Source organism: Ornithodoros turicata, unplaced genomic scaffold, assembly GCF_037126465.1.
Source record: "Ornithodoros turicata isolate Travis unplaced genomic scaffold, ASM3712646v1 ctg00000857.1, whole genome shotgun sequence".
Lineage (NCBI taxonomy): Eukaryota > Metazoa > Arthropoda > Arachnida > Ixodida > Argasidae > Ornithodoros > Ornithodoros turicata.
Genome location: NW_026999406.1, coordinates 894,904 through 914,245, shown reverse-complemented (window position 1 = coordinate 914,245; position 19,342 = coordinate 894,904). Strand labels below are relative to the sequence as shown.

Sequence of the window (19,342 nt, the reverse complement as noted above, 5' to 3'; positions counted from 1 at the left end):
CGTCCAGATACAAAACTCTATTTGCTCCAAGAGCAAAATGCATAGACATAGACGTGTTAGCAAAGATCGGACGATGAAATATAAAGTATCATTTCATCATAGCTTTTCCAGTCTTTGTCTCTGAAAAATAATCTCAAAGTTACTAGGTAATTCAGTTTCAAATACAAGTGCCTACAAAAAATGCGTGTAATATTTCACTAAGCGTACATATAGTATCATAATACAAATATTAGAGAGTTTTAGCAGACAATTCGTAGCGTGACTTGCGTCGAACCGTATCACCGGAACCAGTGGATAAGATTCTGAGTCACGCACCACTGCGATTGGTTCCGATAGGCACAATAACTTTATCAACGGTATACTAACCCAAGCAGCACAATGTACTGAAAGTCGAGTGCAATAGGGGTGGACGGGTAGGTGGAAGGCCTTGAACAGACGTGTGAAACTAGAGAACATTGACACATACCGGCCACCCCTATTGCACTCGACTTTCAGTACATTGTGCTGCTTGGGAAAACTCACTATTATTGCGCTGAGCTCATGAGACCGCATCCCTTCAAATAGCTGCATGAAAATCAAGCAGCTGGATCCGATAGAGGTTATCTCTGGCGAAGGATAAAAAATACTGCCGTCAGCACGGCTTTATCAGACCGTAATATCTGAAAGGGTGTGCACGACGACCTGGAAGAATGTGCAGAGAGGAGAGAGATGGGGGAGAGTTCATCCTCGATACGCCACGTGGTGGCTTCCGGCTTAACTAATCTGGTTTGTCCCTGAATCTTGATCATGCGTAATGAATAAAAAGAAAGCGGTGTTCGTTCACGAATTTTTGCGGGCGTTCTATCGAACGGATTTTTGTGCTGCAAACGGCAACGGTATCAGATGACCGAAGAGACCAGGACGTTCTGATTGTGAGTACCTTGTAACTTTTATAATTAAAAATTAGGTAACAATTTTTAGGTAAATAGTCATTTGACGGTTCAGCAACAGATGACCAAGAATGACCGCCGGCCCAGAGATGATAGAAGTGAAAACAGGATGTCCATAGCCCTTATAGATTTTTTATTTAAAAAATTGTATAAAAAAGACACATTGTATGCATATACATAGCAGCCTGACTATCAACAATAGCACTAAAAAAAATCCCTCTCCTGGCACAGCTTTCGAGATTTGCGTTTCCCTTTTTATCGGGTCTCAATAGTTTCGACGTTCTAAAGCTGAATCTTCCAATAGCAGTTTATCAATTCACCCATGAGATCCATGACTCATCCATATTCACTTTACAGCTACATACCTCAATGTACATATTTACTTAGAATACTGCGGGGTGCAACTCCCTGTACTACATATCCTGATTAACTGCCCATCGCACGAATCTAATCGTCGTTGCCTTTTTCGTTAATTGTGCCGAATCCACATACTTCTACATCCGGCCGTTTTCCTGGGTGATGGAAGTCTTATACCTCCTTTAGGAATTCTTTTAGGAACTTTAGGAACTTTTTTAGGGACATTGCGTTTTTAAGTGCACTTTGATTTCCTGCTTCTTAAGTCATATACAATCATATTTCATGTTACACTTTACATGTTTTATTTTGAACTTAATCCTTTTGCGTTAACCATTTTACGTTCACAACCACACTCTTGGCGCTCAATAGACTTCGTTGCTTTTGCGCCAGAAGACACCAATCATCATCATGATCATCATCATCATCATCACGTAGAACACATAAACTTACTCTTAAACGTGCTCAGAGGACTAACTTTTTAAAAAAAATTACAATGGCATTTTCTCGTGCTAAATCCTTGTATTCCTTACCTTTAGACAAAGCTTCATCTGTTCAGCGATTCAAACGAGAAGTAAAACAATTCGTTGTGTAATTTGAACTTGTGAATGTGTTCCAATTTCTGTTTCTTGCTCTTAGTTTTTTTTTTTTTTCCTTTTAAGTTGCGAATGTACCTCAAAAGAGAGATCTGAAGTGGTGTGTAATCTTTGGCTACATGTGTCCTGCAGCTCCACTTGTTATGCATGTGGTCGAACTCTATATTGAATAAAATGAAATTACATGAAATGTAGTTTTGGGTGGGTCTAGGTTTCTACACGGGCAGTCTTTAATGTCATTGAAACCAGGGCCATAAATGCTTCCTCACAGGTTGACACGAAGCACACTTGGTGGTTCTACGCGTGCGTTCAATGGTCATTGGTTTCAATTATCATTGAAGACTACCAGTATGACAGTTTATTCGACACCAAGCTCCGTCTCATTCAGTATTTAGAGAAAATAATGCGGAATTAGCAACGCAAGGAGATAAACTTTTTCTTTAACAGACCAAACTTTGAAGCTACGTTTGTGAACATGAGATATTCTACATGACATTTTCCCCTCTGTTCTCCTGACCAACAAAGATAAATTAGCTTGTCATCGGGACAATTTTTTATGACGGCTCGTTTAGTTATGATTCTCGAAATCATTACCTATAATAACCCTCCTTCGTTTAACCGACCCCTGAAAACTAAATCTAAATAAAATAGAAATGATTCTAAGAAAACTAGACTGTCTAACAGTACTGTTCATTGGAGGATCTATTACCTAAACTCCGCACAATATTTTTGTCAGTCGCACAACAAATGTACGATAATCTAAGGGATCATTGCAGCGTAAAAGTATACAAGGAAACCGCGGTTGTGATACACTGGGCTGTCCCGGTGAGGGCTGTTCTCAATTGATGTGCTTTACAACAAAACAATCATATTAGTATCACTCCCTTCCACGTCAGTTCTAATAAAATACTCAGATTACATGAAGTTCGAAAGCCGCTGAGTAGAATGGAAGGAATATGAACTTTGAAGTTCGAGAAATCTCACATTTTCCAATTTTGTTTTTCATTTTCAAACTACAACATTTCTGAACGAATAATAATGAATTTGCCAAACGCCTCAACCAATGAGCTAATGACAAACGCCATTAAGACTCATTGCAGTCATCGAGGATCACGAGAAGTCTAAAGTTGTCACGAGGCAAATCACGGACGTACAGCAAATTCAACATCCTAAAGAAACCCACAGGACGCGGCTTCCAAGGTTGTCGTGGCAACAGTGCTCTCATGGCCTGTCTGTTATCACCTCATCAGCACAACATGTCATGGCAGTTCGTGACGAGACTAATGCCTAAAAAACAAAAGAAAAAAAACAATAATAACTGCAGATGTTTTAATATTCCTCCTGATATTAAATTATAATAATGGAAATTCTTTGTGATACGCACCCTGTTTATCATGTCATCTTTTGTTTGCTAAACAAAACAATATGGTTAGGTCAAACACAGTGAGTTACCTTGAAGACACAAGGACGCAAAGTTGCCCACCCGCGTTTGCCGTGGGCAAAGTTGCCGCCTTTCTGTAGGCAATGTTTCCATATCCAGGTAGTTTCGAGCACACCATAAAATGTAATCTAAGTCACGCTTACATATACCCACCTTTACGTTCATTTCACTTTAATTACTTTTACATTGCATTGGCATACAAGTAATAATACGCGGTGTTTCTACTGCCTCGGAAAACGAACTTGGAAGTCTTCGAAGCTGTCCGGGATTGCATAGGTCATATCCTGCTTTCTTACGGTATCGTTGCATTCTGGACGCATTGAGCTTGAACACATATTTTGCCCTGAAACATATTTTTAGTTATTTTTAGCCGCTGTAAATTTATGCAACTGTTGAAATTTGTAGTCAATGTGCCTGTTGTTGTATTTCATACAACTGCGAGGCAAACCTTGCTTGTGCATTGCTTCGTATTTCATAGTTATCGAAGGAGCAACTGAACATCTGCACATACTAATCCCATACACATATACATACGACGGATATGCTACTCCTCAAATGGTGACTTACACTGAGGGCTGAGAGTTCTAATAATAATAATAATAATAATCTCTAATTTGGCTCAAGAGCTCAACCCAGAGCTAAGCTGCACTTGCAACTTGACGTGACCCAGGTCCCGTCCTTCAGCAGCGGGGCTTATTACATAATATTCATACCATGTCATCAATTCATAATGCATCACAAGACACACTGAAAATAAAGTACTACTTCGTAAATTAATGAATTACACTACACATTGCTTGAACAACGCGATGTGTACACATAATATATATATAGAGGGAGTCTACAAGTAATGAAGAGACTTGGGAAGCCGTATCAAAATTAAAAACAATTTCTACTTGTATTACATTAAAAATTAAGCGGGAGGTACTAGAAATAGAGTTACAGTTACAGTTAGGGGTCGACGTTTCGGCAGTCAGCGCTGCCTTCAACAGCCTGTTGAAGGCAGCGCTGACTGCCGAATCGTCGACCCCTAACTGTAACTGTAAATGCAGCCACAGGGCTCGTGCACTTGCTGGTTTGCACTGCGGCCTCCACAGGTGGAGCCGTACGCCGTGGAAAATTGATGTCTCGCTGAGATACACTGTTATTGCCGATTCAAGATCGTGTCACTTCCCTGCCCCGGGCTGACGAGTTCCAAGTAGAACGAAACAAATGTCCTCGGCTGGGAGTGCACGATCACATTATAAACATATGCTCAATGTGCAGCCACACAGCTGTGGCTATTTTTCCTACATATATATACATATATGTATTGCATAATTAATTAACAGGCGGAACAAAAGGAAAGTAGTTAAAGCGTTTCAATAACCATCTGACACTAGTCACAACCAAAGAGAAGGGGTCCGAGGCCGACAGGGGAATCAAGCCTGATGTCTTATCGTTCGCATATTTCCTGAGCTGCGTTATACATGTCGTGCGTCCCCTATCACTATGGTTTGCCATGCTTTCATGAAACATTGCAGGTCCATTACATCGCGTGACAGGGCCACATAGAAACGCAGTGAAACACAGCACGTCGGTTTCAAATCTGAACTGCTTGATCTGGGCTGTCCGGGCTGTTCCGGGCAGTCCGAGTGTGTGCCTGGCCTTTCGTGTCGATGAAGCAGCTACTAATCCACAGTGAAGAGTCACAGTGCACCGCACTCTTCCGAACTCTTATGTGTGTCAACAGAGTTTGCGTTCCGTGCAAGAATCTATCGACACCGAACTTCACGCTGTGATATACACAACCCAAGAGGAAAGAGTGCTCGTCTTGTTGCGCATGTGGTCATTTTGCCTGCTCGTCCGCTCGTGTTCCCGCTCCAACCATTCCAAAGCAGGAGTGTTGGATAACCGCAGTAAATAGGTCAACGTCCCCTTTGTATGTGGCTGTATATGCTGGAATTCCATGCACAGATAACGTGAAACATTAAAATAAAGTGGATTTGATTTGTAGATTGTGCAAATTTTTATCAGCCGGCGGAGCAATCTTCCGCGGTCGATGGGTGAAGTGGGGGAAAGGTGATACATAGCACGGGAGAGGGTGTGAAAGAGGGCATACAAACGCATGGGAACCGCTAGAAGACGAGCATCGATGACGCGGTTCAAAGCCGCGTAGAAACCCTCTAAATCTTTACCGTGTACTGAAATCTCAACATGCGGCACATCGTACTTAACGTCCCTCGTGGAACGGGGCGTGTCAAACCAACTTGTACCCACCAAGTTGCTGGCATCCTTGACCGGGTTTCAACCCGCAGCATTCCTGACATAAGATTGAGAGCACCAACAACTGCAATAAGCGGCGCTCAGTTCGTTCGTCCGAGCCCAAAGTCAAATATTTTCCTATAACATCCAGAGTGTAATTTTTTCCTCTATGATATTTCACAACACTTTCTGATACACCATACAGTCTCGCTAAAGTATTCAGTGGGCTTGTTTATTACAAATTAGTTTGTGCATTAAAAAAAATGTAAGATTTAGGAAACTACGGAATTTTTCGCGAATCTGTGTTTTCTTTAAGGAAGCCTTTTCGGCCAATGAGATTTTGGTGCATCTAATTCATCATCACTCACCTTAAGGCCACAAGGTTTGCCATCAAACGCAGCGTACCTCACAACCCTGTAGTGAATGGTGAGTGAAATGTAGTTCAGACTGCAGCAGTCGAAGAAGCAGCTGTTAACAGGGTCGAACACATCCCAGCCCTCCTTTTTGATTGTTTCTTCGTATGACCGTCCCAAACGAGATTTGATGTTGGAGCTCTATAAGGATTCATACGTTGCACAGTTGGTCATTCCATTCCGCTATTTTCGTGAGGAATTCAATCAAAACCATCATAATTGACAGAGATATGCGATAACGTGCAAAGCAGAAAAGATAGCAGAAAGCAAGAAAAGTGGACTATGGAAGCAGAAAACAAGATGTTGTGCCAGGGTAGACATCTTGAAGAAGTTATACATTACAAGAAGCAACGAAACAACTGCAAAACTTCTTCTTTGACACTCTAAGGTAGTGTTATTAGTTGTCGACTCACGTTGCATAAGCCTCTGATATTGCCATGTTCTTTCATCCGTTTTTCGTCAAGGCAAAACGCCTGTACATCAGACATGGAGTCTGGTAGGCCACCGTAATACTGACTAGTATTCAACTGGTACTTTCTTGCGAAGCAGTCTGTTGCCAACGCGTAGTTGTTATTCAGTCGTTTTCTGTAATTGTCGATACTTGAGATAAGTAACTATATATAACTAAGTAACTATAACTATTCGCTTTGGTTCCCTCTGTCTGAAACTTGCACACCCTTAATACGTTAAAACTTCCCTGTGGTCACATTCGGTCAGCCTTAGAACCTTAAACCCTTAAAGAGGTCGCATCCCTCTATACTAATACCCCACGCGAACCCAGTATTTCTGAAGCAGGGACGGCCTTTGCAAAGTATTCGGAAGCGTGTATGATCCATATGTCCTATCCAGTCTATTAAAGTTGGTTATCAAAGAAAACTTTCAATTCAACGGCAAACGGTACTGACATATCAACGGAACGGGTACGGGAGTTAGGAGAAATATTCATGGAACCCCGAAATTCAGGAAATTCAGGAAACCCCGTGCCGACGTCTCGGCGGTCAGCGCTGCCTTCAACAGGCAGCCTGTTGAAGGCAGCAGTTACTGCCGAACCGTCGATCCCAAAATGTAACGATAAATCTACGTGCAGTTGTAGTACTTCCCATTTCATTGTCTTTTTCATTGTAATGAACATTTAAATTACACATAACATGAAAATAATTTCACTGCAATTGTTTCAATTTGTATGGGGCTACTCGTAGTGTATTTCTTTTTCGCGTCCATATGTACCAAGTCCCAAACTTCTATTCCTAATGCTGCTACAATACACACGCTGTTTTGTCTCTTTTCAGGCTTAGGTTCTCCCTCAAGGTATTGCTGCACAGTCCAGCCACTTTCACAGTTACCAACCTATGTTAGTCATGATAAAAGCGTATGCGCTGCGCTCTTTCCCTTGTACATCAACCCCAAGGTCAATAACACAAGGTTTGTCTTGTCACCAAACCCCACTCCCGTCAAACAACAACTTTATTTTCGGCCTTGGAGAGTGGGGAGTTTCATAGCAACAGGCGATACTCTACCCCAGTGCTTGGTGGAATGGGGGGAATAAAATAACGAGCCCCTTTACAATAACGATCGAAGTCCGATGGTGTCCAGAAATGTCAGAAGAGCTCTGAGCGCAGAGCGTTGCTGGGCTGGATTGGGCCAGGGACCAAGCAATTTCGGTAGGGAGAAAGGGCGAGAGTCCAGCTGACGAAGAGACTCGGAGAGTGTGATTCGGGAAGGTTCGTAGTGAGGGCAATGAAGAAGAATGTGCTCCAGATCCTCAAGAGCACCACAGTGGCAACAGGTGGGAGAATCAATTTGTCTCAAGCGGTAACGCCACTGAGCTGTAAAGGCCACATCGAGGCGCATGCGGTGGATTAATGCAGCATCCTGACGAGATGTGTTTCGTGGCATGCGGAAAGCGAGCATGGGATCAACTCTGTTCAACATAGAGGGGGGAAGAATGTCGGTTGTCCGTTGGCGGGAAGCCAGGGGTGTCACTAGACGTCGCAGAATTGAACGGCGGTCTCCTCTGAGCAGAACAATACGGGTCCGGTTCCGAGACGAGAGTGCTGCTTCTGCGGCGCTGTCGGCCTGCTCGTTCCCCACGCCACCACAATGGGCTGGAACCCACTGGAGAACGAGCCTGTGGCCTGCGGCGTAGATAGTGTGGTAAGCCATTAACACGTCGGTGACTAGGGGTGCGGATGGGCCTCGTATGCCGGAAGTTTCAATTGCTTGAAGTGCACATTTGGAGTCTGTAAAGACTGCCCATTCCCGGGGTGGAAAATCAGCGATGTGTTGTAGAAAGAAAAGGCCGACCACTCCCGTCGAAGGCAGCGTTGACTGCCGAAACGTCGACTTTCAATCATAAGTGTTAATAAACGCCCCTTCGTGTTTTAATTTAAGCTCTTTGTCGTCTTCTGATTTTTCCTCTCTCTCTCATATATATATATATACATATACAGACAGAACAAAAAGGTTAATATATCAGACGGCTACAAAGTTGAATAAAAGTGAAATAATAAGACTTGGACTCCAGATTACAGGAACGTTAACAAAGGCTAATTTATTTAATGGGCAATTTAACACATAGATTAAAAAAAGAATGGTCGACGTTTCGACAGTGGCACTGTCTTCGTCAGGACAAAAGAGGTACAAGGGTTGCATATTGCTTAAATAGGTTTCCTGGGTGACGTCACAATCGGTGCAAGTATGCCACGTGGCAGTTGTCTGAGTCATATTCTGGAACATTCCAGATTAACATTCCACATAATGTTCCAGAATATGACTCAGACAACTGCCACGTGGCATACTTGCACCGATTGTGACGTCACCCAGGAAACCTATTTAAGCAATATGCAACCCTTGTACCTCTTTTTTCCTGACGAAGACAGTGCCACTGTCGAAACGTCGACCATTCTTTTTTTAATCTATGTGTTAAATTGCCCATTAAATAAATTAGTCTTTGTTAACGTTCCTGTAATCTGTAGTCCAAGTCTTATTATTTCACTTTTACATATATAGACATATATATATAGATACTCATTGAACGATGCGACAGCACCAGAGGACACGTGTTTCGCCGTGTTTGCGGCTCGTCGGCCCTGGGTAGCTGCGCATCGTTCGGGATTGGCAAACCAGGGGTCACTCAGCGAGCGATATACACCTGGGAGGGTGACTGAGCACTCCTCAATGCCACAGTGCAAGCCAGTGAATTATAAAGAGGGGGGAAAAGCCATTAAAAAAATAAGTAAATGATGCTAGACGTGTTTGAAATTCAAACTTACAGATAAAAATGGCTTCTATGGCTGCACGTAGAGAAACAGATACTCATTGAACGATGCGACAGCACCAGAGGACACGTGTTTCGCCGTGTTTGCGGCTCGTCGGCCCTGGGTAGCTGCGCATCGTTCGGGATTGGCAAACCAGGGGTCACTCAGCGAGCGATATACACCTGGGAGGGTGACTGAGCACTCCTCAATGCCACAGTGCAAGCCAGTGAATTATAAAGAGGGGGGAAAAGCCATTAAAAAAATAAGTAAATGATGCTAGACGTGTTTGAAATTCAAACTTACAGATAAAAATGGCTTCTATGGCTGCACGTAGAGAAACAGATACTCATTGAACGATGCGACAGCACCAGAGGACACGTGTTTCGCCGTGTTTGCGGCTCGTCGGCCCTGGGTAGCTGCGCATCGTTCGGGATTGGCAAACCAGGGGTCACTCAGCGAGCGATATACACCTGGGAGGGTGACTGAGCACTCCTCAATGCCACAGTGCAAGCCAGTGAATTATAAAGAGGGGGGAAAAGCCATTAAAAAAATAAGTAAATGATGCTAGACGTGTTTGAAATTCAAACTTACAGATAAAAATGGCTTCTATGGCTGCACGTAGAGAAACAGATACTCATTGAACGATGCGACAGCACCAGAGGACACGTGTTTCGCCGTGTTTGCGGCTCGTCGGCCCTGGGTAGCTGCGCATCGTTCGGGATTGGCAAACCAGGGGTCACTCAGCGAGCGATATACACCTGGGAGGGTGACTGAGCACTCCTCAATGCCACAGTGCAAGCCAGTGAATTATAAAGAGGGGGGAAAAGCCATTAAAAAAATAAGTAAATGATGCTAGACGTGTTTGAAATTCAAACTTACAGATAAAAATGGCTTCTATGGCTGCACGTAGAGAAACAGATACTCATTGAACGATGCGACAGCACCAGAGGACACGTGTTTCGCCGTGTTTGCGGCTCGTCGGCCCTGGGTAGCTGCGCATCGTTCGGGATTGGCAAACCAGGGGTCACTCAGCGAGCGATATACACCTGGGAGGGTGACTGAGCACTCCTCAATGCCACAGTGCAAGCCAGTGAATTATAAAGAGGGGGGAAAAGCCATTAAAAAAATAAGTAAATGATGCTAGACGTGTTTGAAATTCAAACTTACAGATAAAAATGGCTTCTATGGCTGCACGTAGAGAAACAGATACTCATTGAACGATGCGACAGCACCAGAGGACACGTGTTTCGCCGTGTTTGCGGCTCGTCGGCCCTGGGTAGCTGCGCATCGTTCGGGATTGGCAAACCAGGGGTCACTCAGCGAGCGATATACACCTGGGAGGGTGACTGAGCACTCCTCAATGCCACAGTGCAAGCCAGTGAATTATAAAGAGGGGGGAAAAGCCATTAAAAAAATAAGTAAATGATGCTAGACGTGTTTGAAATTCAAACTTACAGATAAAAATGGCTTCTATGGCTGCACGTAGAGAAACAGATACTCATTGAACGATGCGACAGCACCAGAGGACACGTGTTTCGCCGTGTTTGCGGCTCGTCGGCCCTGGGTAGCTGCGCATCGTTCGGGATTGGCAAACCAGGGGTCACTCAGCGAGCGATATACACCTGGGAGGGTGACTGAGCACTCCTCAATGCCACAGTGCAAGCCAGTGAATTATAAAGAGGGGGGAAAAGCCATTAAAAAAATAAGTAAATGATGCTAGACGTGTTTGAAATTCAAACTTACAGATAAAAATGGTTTCTATGGCTGCACGTAGAGAAACAGATACTCATTGAACGATGCGACAGCACCAGAGGACACGTGTTTCGCCGTGTTTGCGGCTCGTCGGCCCTGGGTAGCTGCGCATCGTTCGGGATTGGCAAACCAGGGGTCACTCAGCGAGCGATATACACCTGGGAGGGTGACTGAGCACTCCTCAATGCCACAGTGCAAGCCAGTGAATTATAAAGAGGGGGGAAAAGCCATTAAAAAAATAAGTAAATGATGCTAGACGTGTTTGAAATTCAAACTTACAGATAAAAATGGCTTCTATGGCTGCACGTAGAGAAACAGATACTCATTGAACGATGCGACAGCACCAGAGGACACGTGTTTCGCCGTGTTTGCGGCTCGTCGGCCCTGGGTAGCTGCGCATCGTTCGGGATTGGCAAACCAGGGGTCACTCAGCGAGCGATATACACCTGGGAGGGTGACTGAGCACTCCTCAATGCCACAGTGCAAGCCAGTGAATTATAAAGAGGGGGGAAAAGCCATTAAAAAAATAAGTAAATGATGCTAGACGTGTTTGAAATTCAAACTTACAGATAAAAATGGCTTCTATGGCTGCACGTAGAGAAACAGATACTCATTGAACGATGCGACAGCACCAGAGGACACGTGTTTCGCCGTGTTTGCGGCTCGTCGGCCCTGGGTAGCTGCGCATCGTTCGGGATTGGCAAACCAGGGGTCACTCAGCGAGCGATATACACCTGGGAGGGTGACTGAGCACTCCTCAATGCCACAGTGCAAGCCAGTGAATTATAAAGAGGGGGGAAAAGCCATTAAAAAAATAAGTAAATGATGCTAGACGTGTTTGAAATTCAAACTTACAGATAAAAATGGCTTCTATGGCTGCACGTAGAGAAACAGATACTCATTGAACGATGCGACAGCACCAGAGGACACGTGTTTCGCCGTGTTTGCGGCTCGTCGGCCCTGGGTAGCTGCGCATCGTTCGGGATTGGCAAACCAGGGGTCACTCAGCAAGCGATATACACCTAGGAGGGTGACTGAGCACTCCTCAATGCCACAGTGCAAGCCAGTGAATTATAAAGAGGGGGGAAAAGCCATTAAAAAAATAAGTAAATGATGCTAGACGTGTTTGAAATTCAAACTTACAGATAAAAATGGCTTCTATGGCTGCACGTAGAGAAACAGATACTCATTGAACGATGCGACAGCACCAGAGGACACGTGTTTCGCCGTGTTTGCGGCTCGTCGGCCCTGGGTAGCTGCGCATCGTTCGGGATTGGCAAACCAGGGGTCACTCAGCGAGCGATATACACCTGGGAGGGTGACTGAGCACTCCTCAATGCCACAGTGCAAGCCAGTGAATTATAAAGAGGGGGGAAAAGCCATTAAAAAAATAAGTAAATGATGCTAGACGTGTTTGAAATTCAAACTTACAGATAAAAATGGCTTCTATGGCTGCACGTAGAGAAACAGATACTCATTGAACGATGCGACAGCACCAGAGGACACGTGTTTCGCCGTGTTTGCGGCTCGTCGGCCCTGGGTAGCTGCGCATCGTTCGGGATTGGCAAACCAGGGGTCACTCAGCGAGCGATATACACCTGGGAGGGTGACTGAGCACTCCTCAATGCCACAGTGCAAGCCAGTGAATTATTTCGCCGCAAACACGGCGAAACACGTGTCCTCTGGTGCTGTCGCATCGTTCAATGAGTATCTGTTTCTCTACGTGCAGCCATAGAAGCCATTTTTATCTGTAAGTTTGAATTTCAAACACGTCTAGCATCATTTACTTATTTTTTTAATGGCTTTTCCCCCCTCTTTATAATTCACTGGCTTGCACTGTGGCATTGAGGAGTGCTCAGTCACCCTCCCAGATGTATATCGCTCGCTGAGTGACCCCTGGTTTGCCAATCCCGAACGATGCGCAGCTACCCAGGGCCGACGAGCCGCAAACACGGCGAAACACGTGTCCTCTGGTGCTGTCGCATCGTTCAATGAGTATCTGTTTCTCTACGTGCAGCCATAGAAGCCATTTTTATCTGTAAGTTTGAATTTCAAACACGTCTAGCATCATTTACTTATTTTTTAATGGCTTTTCCCCCCTCTTTATAATTCACTGGCTTGCACTGTGGCATTGAGGAGTGCTCAGTCACCCTCCCAGGTGTATATCGCTCGCTGAGTGACCCCTGGTTTGCCAATCCCGAACGATGCGGAGCTACCCAGGGCCGACGAGCCGCAAACACGGCGAAACACGTGCCTCTGGTGCTGTCGCATCGTTCAATGAGTATCTGTTTCTCTACGTGCAGCCATAGAAGCCATTTTTATCTGTAAGTTTGAATTTCAAACACGTCTAGCATCATTTACTTATTTTTTTAATGGCTTTCCCCCCCTCTTTATAATTCACTGGCTTGCACTGTGGCATTGAGGAGTGCTCAGTCACCCTCCCAGGTGTATATCGCTCGCTGAGTGACCCCTGGTTTGCCAATCCCGAACGATGCGCAGCTACCCAGGGCCGACGAGCCGCAAACACGGCGAAACACGTGTCCTCTGGTGCTGTCGCATCGTTCAATGAGTATCTGTTTCTCTACGTGCAGCCATAGAAGCCATTTTTATCTGTAAGTTTGAATTTCAAACACGTCTAGCATCATTTACTTATTTTTTTAATGGCTTTTCCCCCCTCGACATATATATATATATATATATATATATATATATATATATATACCTCCACCATGGAACACTGACGTCTCGCCGAGACGCACTGTTAGCGCCGACCCAAGATTGTGTCAGTTCCCCGCGCGGGGATGACGAGCTCCAAGTAGAGCGAAACAGCTGTCCTCGACTGGAAGCTCACGATCAAATTATAAACATACGCGCAACGTACAGCCACAGCGCTTCGTCTATTTTGCCTTTGGACTAGCAGGCTTGCACTGCGGCCTTCACAGGTGGAACACTGATGTCTCGCCGAGACACACTGTTAGCGCCCACCAAATATCGTGGCACTTCCCCGCCCAGGGCTGACGAGCTCCAAGCGGAACGGAACAGCTTGCCTCAGCTTGGACCGCACGATCAAATTATAAACATATGCAAAACGTGCATCCATAGCGCTTCAGCCATTTTTCCTTTCTACATGTACTTGCTGGCGCGCACTGCGGCCTTCACTGGTGGCGCCGTCACCGTGGAACACTGATGTCTCACCGAGGCACACTGTCAGCGCCGCCCCAAGATCGTGTCACTTCCCTGAGCCAGGCTGACGAGCTCCAAGTAGAGCGAAACAGCTGTCCTCGGCTGGGAGTGCATGATCAAATTATAAACATATGCGCAACGTGTAGCCACAGAGCTTCGGCTACATTTCCTTAGTATATGTATATGCTGCCTTGCACTGCGGCCTCCACAGGTGGCGCCTTCAGCGTGGAACGCTGATGTCTAGCTGAGATACCCTTTCAGTGCCGACTGAAGATCGTGTCACTTCCCCGCGCCGGGCTGACGAGTACCAGGTAGAGCGAAACACCTGTCCTCGGCTGGGAGTACACGATCAAATTATAAACATATGCGTAACGTGCAGCCACAGAGTTTCTGCTATTTTTGCTTTGTATATGTATTTGCTGACTTGCACTGCGACCTCCACAGGTGGCGCTGTCACCGTGGAACACTGATGTCTCGCCGAGACACACTTTTAGCGCCGACCCAAGATCGTGTGACTTCCCTGTGCCAGGCTGACGAGCTCCAAGTAGAGTGAGCACCTGTGCTCGATTGGGAGTGCACGACCAAATTGCAAACATATGCTCAACGTGCAGCTACAGAGCTTCGGCTATTTTCCTTTGTATACCTACTTGCTGACTTGCACTGCGGCCTCCACAGGTGGTGCCGTCACCGTGGAACGTTGACGTCTCGCCGAGACACACTGTTAGCGCCGACCCAAGATCGTATTACTTTCCTGCGCCAGGCTGACGACTTCCAGGTAGAGCGAAACGCCTGTCCTCGGCTAGGAGCGCACGATCAAATTATAAATATATCTGCAACGTTCACCCACGGAGCTTCGGCTAGTTTTGCTTTGTATATGTATTTGCTCGTATGCACTGCGACCGCCACAGGTGGCGACTTCACTGTGGAACGCTGATATCTCGCCGAGACACACTGTTAGCGCCGATCCAAGATCGTGTGACTTCCCTGTGCCAGGCTGACGAGCTCCAAGTAGAGTGAGCACCTGTGCTCGATTGGGAGTGCACGATCAAATTATAAACATATGCGCAACGTGCAGCCACAGAGCCTCGGCTATTTTTCCTCTCCACATGTACTTACTAGCTTGTACTGCGGCCTCCACAAGTGGCGCCTTCACCGTGGAACGCTGACGTCTCGCCGAGACACACTGTCAGCGCCGACTCAAGATCGTGTCACTTCCCTGCGCCAGGCTGTCGAGTACCAGGTATAGAGCGAAACACCTGTCCTTGGCTGGGAGTACACGATCAAATTATAAACATATGCGTAACGTGCAGCCACAGAGCTTCTGCTATTTTTGCTTTGTATATGTATTTGCTGACTTGCACTGCGACCTCCACAAGTGGCACTGTCACCGTGAAACACTGATGTCTCGCCGAGACACAGTGTTAGCGCCGACTCAAGATCGTGTCATTAACCTGCGCCAGGCTGACGGCTTCCAGGTAGAGTGAAACACCTGCCCTCGGCTGGGAGTGCACGATCAAAGTGCAAACATGTGCTCAACGTGCAGATATGGAGCTTCGTCTATTTTTCTTTGTATATGTACTTGCTGACTTGCACTTCGGCCTCCACAGGTGGCGCCGTCATCGTGGAACACTGACGTCTCGCCGATTCACACTGTTAGCGCCGACCCAAGATCGTGTCATTTTCCTGCACCAGGCTGACGACTTCTACGTACAGCGAAACACCTGTCCTCGGCTGGGAGTGCACGATCAAATTGCAAACATATGCTCAACGTGCAGCTACAGAGCTTCGGCTATTTTCCTTTGTATATCTACTTGCTGACTTGCACTGCGGCCTCCACAGGTGGTGCCGTCACCGTGGAACGTTGACGTCTCGCCGAGACACACTGTTAGCGCCGACCCAAGATCGTATTACTTTCCTGCGCCAGGCTGACGACTTCCAGGTAGAGCGAAACGCCTGTCCTCGGCTAGGAGCGCACGATCAAATTATAAATATATCTGCAACGTTCACCCACGGAGCTTCGGCTAGTTTTGCTTTGTATATGTATTTGCTTGTATGCACTGCGACCGCCACAGGTGGCGACTTCACCGTGGAACGCTGATATCTCGCCGAGACACACAGTCAGCGCCGACTCAAGATCGTGTCACTTCCCTGCGCCAGGCTGTCGAGTACCAGGTATAGAGCGAAACACCTGTCCTTGGCTTGGAGTACACGATCCAATTATAAACATATGCGTAACGTGCAGCCACAGAGCTTCTGCTATTTTTGCTTTGTATATGTATTTGCTGACTTGCACTGCGACCTCCACAAGTGGCGCTGTCACCGTGAAACACTGATGTCTCGCCGAGACACAGTGTTAGCGCCGACTCAAGATCGTGTCATTTTCCTGCGCCAGGCTGACGGCTTCCAGGTAGGGTGAAACACCTGTCCTCGGCTGGGAGTGCACGATCAAATTGCAAACATGTGCTCAACGTGCAGATACGGAGCTTCGTCTATTTTTCTTTGTATATGTACTTGCTGACTTGCACTGCGGCCTCCACAGGTGGCGCCGTCACCGTGGAACACTGACGTCTCGCCGATTCACACTGTTAGCGCCGACCCAAGATCGTGTCATTTTCCTGCACCAGGCTGACGACTTCTACGTACAGCGAAACACCTGTCCTCGGCTGGGAGTGCACGATCAAATTGCAAACATATACTCAACGTGCAGCTACAGAGCTTCGGCTATTTTCCTTTGTATATCTACTTGCTGACTTGCACTGCGGCCTCCACAGGTGGTGCCGTCACCGTGGAACATTGACGTCTCGCCGAGACACACTGTTAGCGCCGACCCAAGATCGTATTACTTTCCTGCGCCAGGCTGACGACTTCCAGGTAGAGCGAAACGCCTGTCCTCGGCTAGGAGCGCACGATCAAATTATAAATATATCTGCAACGTTCACCCACGGAGCTTCGGCTAGTTTTGCTTTGTATATGTATTTGCTTGTATGCACTGCGACCGCCACAGGTGGCGACTTCACCGTGGAACGCTGATATCTCGCCGAGACACACTGTCAGCGCCGACTCAAGATCGTGTCACTTCCCTGCGCCAGGCTGTCGAGTACCAGGTATAGAGCGAAACACCTGTCCTTGGCTTGGAGTACACGATCCAATTATAAACATATGCGTAACGTGCAGCCACAGAGCTTCTGCTATTTTTGCTTTGTATATGTATTCGCTGACTTGCACTGCGACCTCCACAAGTGGCGCTGTCACCGTGAAACACTGATGTCTCGCCGAGACACAGTGTTAGCGCCGACTCAAGATCGTGTCATTTTCCTGCGCCAGGCTGACGGCTTCCAGGTAGGGTGAAACACCTGTCCTCGGCTGGGAGTGCACGATCAAATTGCAAACATGTGCTCAACGTGCAGATACGGAGCTTCGTCTATTTTTCTTTGTATATGTACTTGCTGACTTGCACTGCGGCCTCCACAGGTGGCGCCGTCACCGTGGAACACTGACGTCTCGCCGATTCACACTGTTAGCGCCGACCCAAGATCGTGTTATTTTCCTGCACCAGGCTGACGACTTCTACGTACAGCGAAACACCTGTCCTCGGCTGGGAATGCACGATCAAATTGCAAACATATGCTCAACGTGCAGCTACAGAGCTTCGGCTATTTTCCTTTGTATATCTACTTGCTGACTTGCACTGCGGCCTCCACAGGTGGTGCCGTCACCGTGGAACGTTGACGTCTCGCCGAGACACACGGTTAGCGCCGACCCAAGATCGTATAACTTTCCTGTGCAAGGCTGACGACTTCCAGGTAGAGCGAAACGCCTGTCCTCGGCTAGGAGCGCACGATCAAATTATAAATATATCTGCAACGTTCACCCACGGAGCTTCGGCTAGTTTTGCTTTGTATATGTATTTGCTCGTATGCACTGCGACCGCCACAGGTGGCGACTTCACCGTGGAACGCTGATATCTCGCCGAGACACACTGTCAGCGCCGACTCAAGATGGCGTCACTTCCATGCGCCGGGCTGACGTGTACCAGGTAGAGCGAAACACCTATCCTCGGCTGGGAGTGCACGATCGACTTGTAAACATATGTTCAACGTGCAGGTACGGAGCTTCAGCGCTTTTCCTTTGTATATGTACTTGCTGGCTTTCACTGCGGCCTCCACAGGTGGTGCCGTCACCGTGGAATATTGACGTCTCGCCGAGACACACTGGTAGCGCCGACCCCATATCGTGTCACTTCCCCGCGCAGGGTTGAGCAGCTCCAAGTAGACCGAAACAGCTGTCCTCAGCTGGGAGTGCACGAACAAATTATAAACATAGGCACAACGTGCACCCACATCGCTTCGGGTATTTTTCCTTTGTGCTTGTTGGTGTGCATGTTCTTGCTGGCTTGCACTGCAGCCTGCACAGTTGGCGCGTCCCCAGTGGAACGCCGATGTCTCATCGAGACACACTGTCAGCACCGACTCAACATCGTGTCACTTCCCTGCGTAGGGCTGACGAGCTGCAAGTATTGCGTAACAGCTGTCCGCGGCACGGAGTGCACAATCAAATTACAAAAATATGCGCAACGTGCAGCCACTGCGCTCCGGCTATTTTTCCTTTGTACATGCACTTGCTGACTTGCACTGTCGCCTTCACAGGTGGCGCCATCACCGTGGAACGCTGATGTCTCGCCGAGACACACTGTCAGCGCCGACCGAAGATCGTGCCACTTCCCCGCGCAAGGCTGACGAGCTCCAAGTATAGCGAAACAGATGTCCTCGGCTGGGAATGCACGATCAAATTATAAACATAGGTGCAACGTGCATCCACATTCAGAGGTGTCTTATGACACCCAGACGGGAGGCTTCACGTGCCACGTGACCTTCTGACGCCATCCGCTCAAACGTTGGCTGCCTGCGTACTGCTGATGAGGCCCAAGAAGACCGAAACAGCTGTCCAGTACTGGCATGGCGTCGTTTGACTTACAAACATATGCTATACGTGCAGCCAAAGAGCTCCTGCTATTTTTTTTTCCTTAGACACTTGACTGGCTTCGCACTGGGCTTTCAGAGATGTCTTACGACACCCTGACGGGAGGCATCACGTGCCACGTGACCTTCTGACGCCATCCGCTCAAACGTTACCTGCCTGCGTACTGCTGACGAGGCCCAAGAAGGTCGAAACA

The 19,342-nt window shown here is 47.0% G+C and overlaps 1 protein-coding gene across 4 annotated transcripts in view; it reads right to left on the bottom strand.

The window, feature by feature from the left end:
• Positions 1 to 3,480: 3,480 nt before the first annotated feature.
• Positions 3,481 to 19,342, bottom strand: part of LOC135375339 (uncharacterized) — a 113,688-nt gene continuing 97,826 nt past the window's right edge. For 3 of the 4 annotated variants that reach the window (XM_064608067.1, XM_064608070.1, XM_064608068.1), the window contains 3 exons: positions 6,391 to 6,562; positions 5,970 to 6,118; positions 3,481 to 3,663 (listed from right to left, as the gene is read on the bottom strand). In XM_064608067.1, coding sequence (XP_064464137.1) covers positions 3,492 to 3,663; positions 5,970 to 6,118; positions 6,391 to 6,562 — 493 coding nt within the window. In that variant the 3' untranslated portion in view covers positions 3,481 to 3,491. Of the gene's footprint in view, positions 3,664 to 5,932; positions 6,119 to 6,390; positions 6,563 to 19,342 lie in introns of all 4 variants that reach the window. The other variant, XM_064608069.1, reaches the window with a different exon arrangement.